Source organism: Lotus japonicus, chromosome 3 (assembly GCF_012489685.1).
Source record: "Lotus japonicus ecotype B-129 chromosome 3, LjGifu_v1.2".
Taxonomy (NCBI): Eukaryota; Viridiplantae; Streptophyta; class Magnoliopsida; order Fabales; family Fabaceae; genus Lotus; species Lotus japonicus.
The window spans coordinates 49,136,954-49,147,380 of record NC_080043.1 but is presented as its reverse complement, the minus strand read 5'-3'; the positions used below and the strand labels follow the sequence as shown (position 1 = coordinate 49,147,380).

The window sequence follows — 10,427 nt, the reverse complement described above, 5'->3', positions numbered from 1 at the left end:
AATAAAGCTGGTGGACCCCACGTTTTCATCTCTCTCTCCCCTCACTCATCTCAAACCAAACAAGGGTGGTTTCATCATCTCTCCTCTAACTCTCTCTCCCCTAACTCTCACTTCTCTAACTCTCTCCTAACAAACAAAGCATAAGTGGTAAGAGTTATGAAACATATGGGTGGAAGAGGGGAATGTTCGGGGAAGGAAATAGTTGGAATTATACTCCAGGTTTTATGTCCTGAAAGAGTAACTTAACTTGCTTTTTGATACAATTCAGGGCTGTTGATTTGGTACAATTTAGGGTCTTGATATGGCTTAAAGTTAATGAAAAACAATTCATGGCACCAACCAATCTTTGAATGGTCTACAAACCTGATGGCATGCATAAGCTCTGTCTTCCAAGTTGAACATTCTGAATCATAATGTATGGTTTTGCTAAAGGGTACTGGATTTGGACTCATTTGTGTTGGCTTCCTGTGAATATTTCACATACAAATTCATATATTATGCGCCTCAATGTATTTCGGGGGGAACAAGCTACCTCTGGGTTCAAGTGACATATCACCCCTAACCACAACTCATTTGTTGATTCTTCAACATCAGTCGGTTTGCGTTAAAATTTTAGGTTTTTATAGTATTGCATAATTTCGGACGACACATGAAATAGTTGGAAGTCTCCAAATGATAGCTTAAGTGGTAAGAGTTAGGAGACATATGGGTAGAAGAGGGGAAGGTTCGGGGAAGGAAATAGGTTGAAATTATACTCCAGGTTTTATTTTCTGAAAGTGTAAGTTAACTTGCTTTTTGATACAATTCAGGGCTGTTGATTTGATACAATTTAGGGTCTCGATATGACTTAAGGTTAATGAAAAACAATTCATGGCTTCAATCTTTGAATGGTTTACAAACCCGATGGCATGCATAAGCTCTCTGTCTTCCAAGTAGATCATTCTGAATCATAATGTCTGCTTTTGCTAAATGGTGCTGGATTTGGACTCATTTGTGCTGGTTGCGTGTTGGTATGATATGTTGCATCATGGGATAATGTGAAGTGTTCATATAATGGTCTTTATGGAATTGGTGTCTATGCACTTTGTCTTTTTATTTTGTATCTCTTCTATTCTACTTCTTGTATTATGGGTTGGGGCACCCCTTGGGCTCCCTTTAATACAAGTTTTGGCTTATTAGAAAAAAAGTTAACTTGCTTTTTCCAAGTTAAGAACCAGGTATTGAACTTAAGGGAGGCCACTATAGAAATTTAGTAAATTAAAGTGGGGTGAAATATGGGAGTGAGAAAATCAATTCCCAAGTTTGGGTTGGTAAAAACTAGCTTACAAAGACCTTTGGGTCAGTTTAGCTTGACTCACATAATTTGTGAGCTCATGCGGGTTCGGATCGGGTTGAATTATGCTGGGCTAGCCCGATCTTTTATTTATTGGTTTTGGGTCCAAATTTCTAGAGAGCCCCTGAAAGTCCAAATTTCGCTGCCATCACTCGCACACGCCTCTCTCCGTCACCCTCCGCCGCTCGCACACGCTGCCATCGTCCCTCTCACCTGGTGAGGTGATTACTACTAATGATAATGTGTTTAGAACTTAGTATCCTATTTTTTAGGCAAAAATGTATGAAGCTACCTTATACTTTAACCCTTTTACAAATAGACAATTGTGCCTCTTGACTCCATTTGGTGAACTGGGTGGTGTCACAGCGTTGAGGAGTGTGAAGGTGATAGATGCTTACTCTCGTAATTTATAGAAGAAATAGAGGAATTAAGTATAACATTGGATTGTTATGTTTTATGTAGGGATTCAGGTTACTGTTCTCAATTTCAATCCGTTATGTTTGAATTTCTTCAAGTAGTAAATATTTCCTCAGACCCACTCACAGGCTAGGTGTGGCTTTAGCCACACCGGTTTTTATTTTTATTTTTTTAAAAAAATTTGTATGCTTGAAATTAAAAAAAAGAAAAACCCTCAATAATCGTACGCTCTCTGCCTCTCTGTTTTCTCTCACGACTCACGCACGCTCTGTTGCTCTCGTCCTCTCTCTGCTCTCCAGCCTCTCCTTCATTCGAAGCTCTCTCTCTGTTCGTGCCTCTCTCTTTAGCCTCTCCTTCAGTTGGCTGTGTCACAACCTCTCTCTGCTCGTGCCTCTCCTCTCCATCGAACTGATCGAAGCTCTCTGCCTCAGTGCCTCTCAACTGCACGCACGCGACGACCGACGAGGGTTTGGGACGGTTTTCTGATTTCTCAGTCACTCAAAGTCAAAAGGTAATGCTTTCTGCCTTTCTCACTTCCCAGAATTTTCTTTGTATTGGGTTTTCTGAATTCTGATTCTGGAAAAGGGTTTGGGACTTTGGGTTCTTGTTCTAGGGTTTGATATCTCTGTGGTGGAAATTGAAATTGATTTCTCAGTAAGTATCTCTGTTGGCAAAATTGAAATTGAATTGATTATTGATCAATTGATGTCTTCTATTTTTCATGAACTAAACAAGCAGCTAACAGTGTCCTCCATACAATTGTATTTCAATTCTGTTCAGCAAAAAAGATGAGATGTCATGTAATGATAGCTGAATTTTCTTTCCTGAATTTTCTTTCTCACTTCCCTGAATTTTCAGATCCTGGAAATGGCTTAGATGCAAAGCAAATGGGTTTTCTTACTCTTATTATGAGTGGCATACAAACCCAATTATCTGTTTAGAAGGGTTGTCATAGTTAGCAAGGTACAAGAGATCTGATATACACAAATTGATGTTGGGATGCTTGCATTCATATGGGTGGCAATTAGAAGTTGATTAGCAGTTGTCTAGGCTATACTTATTGGCACGGAGCTGTTAGCATGACCATGGGGTATCCAAGTAGTATACTAAGGGGGTACTGGCTTGTGAAAATTTCTTTGCTTGCTCTGGTTGTTTGCTGCTATCGCCATCGGCTAGCTGAAATTTTCCTTGTTAGCATTCTGTTCTCTGTTTTGGTTTTCTCTTAGATAGCTGTAGTTTAGTGTCTTGGTTGATAGTAAATTCTATTTATGTATGTTGGGTTGGGGCACCCCTTGTGCACCCTATTAATATTATTTGGCCTTTCAAAAAAAAAAAACTTCCCTGAATTTTCTTCCTAATGATAGTTGTAATGAAATAAAATAAGATGAGATGAAATGTAACATAATATAGCTATCATTCCATTATTGATTACATCTACTGCAAATTGCTGCTGTTGCTGTCTTTACTGGCTTGTTGTTTTCACTGTTTTCTTGGACTATAAAGTAAACTCTTCTATTTCCATGAGAAACTTTCTCTCATGGTTTTATGTATAATATTTCTCTTTTTAAAAAAAATAAATATTTTCAATATATTTTAGTCTATAATTGCTTTTATGTTTAGCCTCACTGATATTTAAGGTCTGGATCCGCCACTCTCGTAATTTATAGAAGAAATAGAGGAATTAAGTATAACATTGGATTGTTATGTTTTATGTAGGGATTTAGGTTACTGTTCTCAATTTCAATCCGTTATGTTTGAATTTCTTCAAGTAGTAAATATTTCCTTAATTTAAGCTTGTGTGTGTGTCTTCTGTTTTGGTGTTGCTGTTTAATACATTCTTGAGCTGTTGATTGAAAGTCAAAATCTTAAGTTTTTGTTTTTGATGTTTGAACCTAGTTGAAGATTTTCCTGTGGTTCTGGTCTGTGGTTTTAACTATAATTTTCCTTTCTAATTGTCATTTATTTTTATAATCATGCATTCATGTGTATAAACTCTCCTTCCTCCATTTTAGATTTGTAATGGTGTGTTAGTTTTAACTACCAATCTATGTGCAGGTATATGGAGGCAAATGCAACATCGCATTGTGATAATGAGGATCAAGATGAATATGTTTTGCTTGACTTGGATGGTGTTTCTGACCTACTTGACATTCCACCAAATGCAAACTATGTTCTAACTGTAACTTCCCAATTTGCAGCCCTTGACTTCATTTTTTTCATTGTGTTTATCAAATTAACCAGCTCTGTAAATTTTCAATACTGGAGCATTGATATTTTTCTTTGATAGAAACTGGATTATTTTTCTTGATTCAATTGCTATCTTACTACACAGCTCACACCATTTAGGATTTTTTCCAGAACTTCTTGTGTATCAATTCCATTAAGCATACTGCTATATTACCTCTCGAACTTCTAATTTCATTATGGTTGCTTGCTTTTCTTTTTACTTTTCTTTTGCATTGTTCTTGTAATTTGTTGTCCATAAGCAACCTTATTCTTGGTATACTGTATTTTACCTAGCAAAGTATGCTTACGTTAAGCTATTGTTATTTACAGGGCCTTGATACTTTAAACCCAGTATTGATCATTGATGACAGATTTAAGCTGGTAAGTTGTCTGCTTTAAATTCCCTATAGCCCTTTAGTTTTTTTTTTCTTTTATAATTGAGAATTTTTGGGTTAAGTAATATTTTGATGCTCTCATTTGAATTTGTTGAAGCTTATAGTGATGAAATCTATCCATTTGATATATATATATATATATATATATATATATATATATATATATATATATATATATATATAGGGGGCATATCAGGTGAGAGTAGTGGTTTATGGTGATAGATGAGAGGAATTAATTCTAACCATTAGATCTACATATACGGTGAGGATGCAATCTCATAAATAACTGCACGTTACTCTCATTTACAACAACTTTCTAATACCACGTGCGACTTTAGTCACTCTCCCCACACGCCTCTCTCTTCCTCCCCTTTCTTCCCTCATCCCTGTACGTTCTAATTTTCCTTCAAACCCCCGGTTCCTAATATTTGGTTTTGCTTATGCCAGAAGAATTTCAGCTTTATTAATTCATCAATCTCTTCATAGAATGTCATTTTAAATGGACTTTCCAAGCTATTCAATTCACTAACAAAAAATCCCGTTGAATCTTCAAAATTGGATCAGGTGTTTGAAGAAGAAGTCAGAACAAAGAGACACTTACAATCAGCCATGGAGTCCCAAATTCCAGAAATCCCCAATTCATATCAGCCATGGACTCCCAAATCCCAGAAATCCCCAATTACGATTACAGAACTTTCGCAGCGCAAGGATTATTCATCGCTCGAAAGGAGGGTGGAGTGAAATAGAGCTTTGGTCCACTGGAACGCTGCGAGGTTGGAGTTGGCAAAAACGTCGTTGGGGACCCTGGCAGACGGCGAGAAGATTGTTCAGAGAAAAAACAACAGAGAAGAGGCAGAGTACAAGAGGGAGGAGAAACAGAGGGAATAGGTCACGTGAGTTGTTTAAAGGGAAGTTTAATCTCAACCTTATATTTTAATCTAAGAGTTATTAATTATTCCTCTTATCTCACCATAAACCACACCTATCACCTGATATGCCCCCTATATATATATATATATATATATATTTCTTTGATACTATGTATAGGATTAGCCAGATAATTATAATGCTGTATTTCAAATGAAGTTCCAGCAATGAAAAGTTGCTTTTATCTGTTTTCATTATTCTTCTTCCATTTGATAATTTGAAATTTTTAAGATGGGGATTCAAGTTACTTCAATTCTGTTTTTCCATTCTCTGAATGGATGATGGTCTTGTAAGGTTTATTATGGTTTGTTGTTGTCTACAGATCGGGGAGTATGAGGAGACAATTGGCACGAGTATTGCCTTTACAGAACAAGGTGAGTTACAGTCCATGCTTGTAAAATACTTCTGAAGAAGGGAACTAAGTCTTTAGTCTTGGAAATTATTCGATGTTTCCCGTGTCTTGATACCCATTTTCCTTGTTGGCAAAGAGTCAATTTTTTTTTTATACTAGTTTCCTTTGAATAGATAACTGATTTCCAAAGCTGATATTTCTGTCATAGTGTCATGTATTAAGTTTACCAAATAAACATTGGAAAAAACTTAGATCAAGTTGCATATATTATTTTCATCAAGTTCTTCATTCAAATAGTGACAAGTTAATTTTGTTTTTAAACGTAAATGGCATTCACCCAAAAAAAAATTTGGTTGAATTTAAAAAATTATGAACATGTCATTATATAATTGGAAACCTTGATGTAAAAGATATAAGGAACTTGATGTAAGTTTTATCCTAAAACGTTTACCTGTAAATATTTCGTAGTGGTTTTACTGATAGTTTTCCTTGGTCTCCCCCAACTTCGAACTACTGGCCTATAGTTCTCAGCTACTTATCTATTGGCATAATTACTAGCACCTGTTGTTAGTTGACGCTGCATCTCTTTCAGTAATCATATTCATATGTACTGTTTATTCCATTGCAATGGTATATAATGAGGTTTAGTTTTGCGTTGAGAAACCTCCAAACCATGGTTTTGACAAAAGCTACTACCTATTGCTTTTGCCAAAACTAGGGTTTTGAAGATCCCTAATGCAAAACTAGTTCATGTAACTATTAGTTTCAAGCAAAGTCAAAATTAAACTTGTAGAAGTTCATCCTATGAAGGAGCATCCTCTGTTTATTTTTATTTTTTCTCTAGCTGCCAATCAAATGGTCAGTTAGTTTTTGTTGCTAGAAAAATAGCTAACCTTTAAGAAACTCATGTTGTTTGGAAGACATGCTTGTGTGAAAATACTTAGTTTCATTTGTTTCCTACTTATTATGACTGCCCAAAATAAGCTGTTTGATCAAGAAGCCCTTTGTGCAGATACCCGAGTGGTTCATGAAGTGACAGGACCATCCGAAAAGAACTTTTTCTCCGGCACAAGACTAATCGATTCAAGGCAACCTTCAACAAAGCAAGTAAGACCATTGTGTCAGCTTCACAAGGTTCTCAAATTTAAATTATCACCTGATTCTGAAATTCGAATTTCCACAGCTGAGAAAGAGGCCAAATGAATTTGAAACCTAATATATGTTCAGCTTCTACATATTTTGTAGATTAACTAAGAACATTAACATGGATACTGATTATTGATGGCTGTATACTTTGTCTTTGGTGAACAATGGATTGCTGATGATTTGTGTACAGAGAACCTTGTATGTTTAAGGATCACTGTGTTTCTTCCAGATGAATAATTATATGTTCAAAGAGCATTTTTCAATAGGGGCCACATCATTCTTTGATATATATTTAAGGTCATGCCTTATAATTTGTCAATCAATAAGTTAATTTGTATTTGTACCTAAAATAATTTATCATTGACTTCCAGTTTTCTTCTGAGAACCGACGCTATTATCGAAATAACAAAAATGCACAATTTGACTTAAATAATTATCTTCTATTAATCTTTTGTCATGCAATTCTAAAATTGTATTCTATTTTAACGTGATCAATAAGTCATGCTCAATGATTTAAAAAAAAAAAAAAAGTCATGCTCTATTTTTTTTATGTAAAAAAAAATATTGTTGAAAGAGAACACGTTTTATTCACGGGTGAGTACAAACTACAAAAGTCACCCAAGTCTAGACTCCGGATAGAAGTAGTGAGACGGATTTATTCCCTTTTCTCCTTAGTAGAGTAATTTTTTTTGAAATATCAATATTATTGAAAACAGACCAAAGTCTGGAACTGTTACATTGCCAAAATTATTGAAAACAGACCAAAGGGTATTATTCCCTTTAAGCTATGGATGATTGCTTTGATCTCCGCTTCATACGCCCATCCAAACCCAATTCCCACAGCAAAATAACCCAACAGTTTCCTATTCGAGTCGCGAATCACTCCTCCCACCCCACTTGGGCGTGGATTACCCTTCGATGCTCCATCGACATTGCATTTAAGAATTCAGTGTCTAGTGGGAGCCAAGATACAGATCGGGGAATAGATATGGGAGTAGGGAATCGTATGCTACCAATGTTCCTTGTTATCTGGTCTATGTCAAAGGGGCCGCTTGGCCAAGCATTCTTTACCCACCATGCTAATCTCATCTGATACATGTGCCGAATCTCCAGCTAATCCACCGGTTTTTCTCTGAAAATAGTGTTGTTTCTTCTAATTCAAATTGCCCAGACAAGTGTTTCCCATATTGTGTTATCCATTGCCACTTCCATGTGTTTCCCATTCCTCCTTTAAGGTCAACAATGACTCTGGACTTGACCATGACATTCCCACACCTTTCATTATGTTATACCAGAAATCTCTTATATGAGAGTAGAGAAAAAATAGGTGATGATTATTTTCTTCCCTGAGATTGCAGAAACAGCACAAGCCATTAGGGGTGTACAAAGGACGGGTTAGGACGGGTTTAGATTGACCCTCACCCGACCCTAAATAACGATCGGGCCAATTTGTAGACCCTAACCCGTCCTTAAACCCGGAACAACCCGACAATGATCGGGCCTAACAAGGACCGGGCCGATGTAGGACGAGGCCGGGTTGGCCTGAAGGACACTTGAAGCTTAACCGAAAATAATAATCTGATAAATTTTTAACTTGAAAATTAAAATAAATAAAATGAACAAACCATCGTGCCGCCCTTCATTCCCAAGTACTAGAATAATCCTCCATTGACAAGTACAGATATAATTATACAGTAGAAAAAGAAATATAAAGTATAGCAGCACCCATTCTTAAAAGCAAGCTTCACCTAGCATACAACTTCAAGTAAATAGAGAGGAAAGCTTTAATATTTAGTTGGGAGAAATATCTGCATCAATAAGTCTAATTTCCATAATTACAAAAAGTGTCTTTAAATCAAATTGCAACACCATAAATTTAAGGACATGCATCCCAACTCTTTCTGATCTACATAATAACTCTATCTGATCTACTTAATAATCTGCATCTGTATACAAAAAGACATGCAGAGCTATATAAGACTCTTCTATTCATCCAACAGAGTCAGCCTATACAAAAAGACTACGACTGTCCAATTAAGTCAACATGCATAGCCTCTTGCGTTCTAAACTACTTAATAATCTGCATACATATACAAAAAGACATGCAGAGCTATATAAGACTTCTCTATTCACCCAACAAAGTCAGCCTATACAAAAAGACTACGGCTAATCTCCACTTCATAGTTGCTGTCCAGTTCAATCAACATGCATAGCCTCTTGCGTGTCATTCCCTCCTTGCGATTCATGAATCTTAGAAGAAACATCTGCAAAATATATAAATCAGTTAGATATCAAAATTAAATTTAAAGAAATCAACTGAAAAAAAGTAAAGAAATCAACTGAAAAAAGTAAAGAAATCAACTTACCATCAACAATCTTCTCAGTGCTATCAAATTGATCAATCTCTTCATCAAACTTACAACCAGCCGGATTTATCCAATTTTGAGCACAAATAAGAGCTTCAGTCATTTTGGGAGACAAAGAACTTCGAAAGACATCTAGCACACGCCCACTAGTGCTAAAGCAAGATTCAGATGCCACAGTAGAAACCGGAATAGCCAATACATCACGAGCTATGATAGAAAGTATCCTATATTTAGAAGAATTGCTCTTCCACCAATCCAAGATGTTGAAATCAGAATTATCATCAGAATCCACTATCTCGTCATCCAAATATCTCTCAAGATCAGATTTGTCTGAATTCGCTTTAGCCTTTTTTTGCTTTTATCCAGTAGCAAAAGTATAAAGGCAGATATGTTATTTTTTAAAATTAATACTCGGGCCGGGCCGGGTGACCCTAGGGTCAACCCTAACCCGACCCTACCTGACACCGGGTAAGAAGTTGGACAACCGGTTTGAGTCCCTTTTTAAATTTCGGGCTGGGTCCAAAACGGTCATAAACGTTCGGGCCGGGCCGGGTCATCGGGTCGGGTAGGGTCCTGAACACCCCTGCAAGCCATGATCATCCTGTAACACCCCTCTCCTTCTCAAGTTTGCTTTTGTAGCTAACTTATTATGACACACTTTCGAGAACAATAGACTCACCTTTGGAGGCAGAATTTTCTTAATCTTTTCTGGTATTATGACTGAATCCTCCGCCTGCACATTCTCATCAACCCAAATGCACAAACCGCGAACCGTGAAAAATCCGTTGGCACTTCCACACCAAATCAAGTAATCTTCTGAATCTTTGGCTGGTGTTATAGAGTTGATCATATTAAGAAATGCGGTATACAACTCTAGCTCCCACCTAAAGAAAGCTCGCCTAAACGAAAGGTCCTAAACCCATTTGTCCCTCACAAACAATCTTGTATCCAAAATCAGTGCCAATTTGTTACTGCTCATCACAAACAACCGAGAAAACTGGATGCTTAGAGGTTTGAAATTAACCCATGGGTTCATCCAAAACCAGGTATTATTTCCATTCCCAACCCTACAAAGCAGTTGATCCTTGAATCCTACAGCAAGTAATGAGTCTTCCTTTAGCACAACAATATTTCTCTCATAATGCATGATCATGAGCCTCCCTCTTCCATTGCAGAGTGTAGCAATAATGTTCTGTCATCCCATTTATATTTGCCAACAATTATCCTTCGCCACAGACTCTTTTGCTCTATCCCAAACCTCCATG

General features: G+C 36.8%; 2 protein-coding genes across 4 annotated transcripts; one reads left to right on the top strand and one right to left on the bottom strand.

The window, feature by feature from the left end:
- The first annotated feature begins 1,957 nt into the window (after positions 1–1,957).
- LOC130743174 (uncharacterized) lies at positions 1,958–7,059 on the top strand. 3 transcript variants are annotated; one of them, XM_057595306.1, is made up of 6 exons: positions 1,960–2,261; positions 2,609–2,713; positions 3,806–3,929; positions 4,307–4,357; positions 5,621–5,672; positions 6,663–7,059. In XM_057595306.1, the coding sequence occupies exons 3-6, from the start codon at positions 3,810–3,812 to the stop codon at positions 6,851–6,853; spliced, it is 414 nt and encodes a 137-aa protein (XP_057451289.1). In that variant the 5' UTR covers positions 1,960–2,261; positions 2,609–2,713; positions 3,806–3,809; the 3' UTR covers positions 6,854–7,059. The 3 variants fall into 3 exon arrangements, with proteins under 3 accessions (XP_057451290.1, XP_057451289.1, XP_057451288.1); XM_057595305.1 differs by lacking the exon at positions 2,609–2,713 and having other exon boundaries at positions 1,961–2,261; XM_057595307.1 differs by lacking the exons at positions 2,609–2,713; positions 6,663–7,059 and having other exon boundaries at positions 1,958–2,261; positions 4,936–5,671.
- A 1,519-nt stretch (positions 7,060–8,578) lies between these two features.
- Positions 8,579–10,012, bottom strand: LOC130744261 (uncharacterized). The gene is made up of 3 exons (XM_057596452.1): positions 9,842–10,012; positions 9,163–9,517; positions 8,579–9,060 (listed from the first exon to the last, which is right to left on the bottom strand). Exons 1-3 carry the CDS (start codon positions 10,010–10,012, stop codon positions 8,993–8,995), a joined length of 594 nt encoding a protein of 197 aa, XP_057452435.1. The 3' UTR covers positions 8,579–8,992.
- Positions 10,013–10,427: the final 415 nt, after the last annotated feature.

What these genes read in the sequence shown, in the direction of transcription:
- LOC130744261 (XM_057596452.1), bottom strand. Translation starts at nt 10,012, where the DNA reads ATGATCAACTCTATAACACCAGCCAAAGATTCAGAAGATTACTTGATT. An exon ending in AGAAAATTCTGCCTCCAAAG is followed by an intron (nt 9,518 to 9,841) that starts GTGAGTCTATTG and finishes ACTGGATAAAAG; the next exon opens with CAAAAAAAGGCTAAAGCGAA. An exon ending in CACTGAGAAGATTGTTGATG is followed by an intron (nt 9,061 to 9,162) that starts GTAAGTTGATTT and finishes TATATTTTGCAG; the next exon opens with ATGTTTCTTCTAAGATTCAT.
- LOC130743174 (XM_057595306.1), top strand. Translation starts at nt 3,810, where the DNA reads ATGGAGGCAAATGCAACATCGCATTGTGATAATGAGGATCAAGATGAA. An exon ending in TTGATGACAGATTTAAGCTG is followed by an intron (nt 4,358 to 5,620) that starts GTAAGTTGTCTG and finishes TGTTGTCTACAG; the next exon opens with ATCGGGGAGTATGAGGAGAC. An exon ending in TATTGCCTTTACAGAACAAG is followed by an intron (nt 5,673 to 6,662) that starts GTGAGTTACAGT and finishes CCCTTTGTGCAG; the next exon opens with ATACCCGAGTGGTTCATGAA.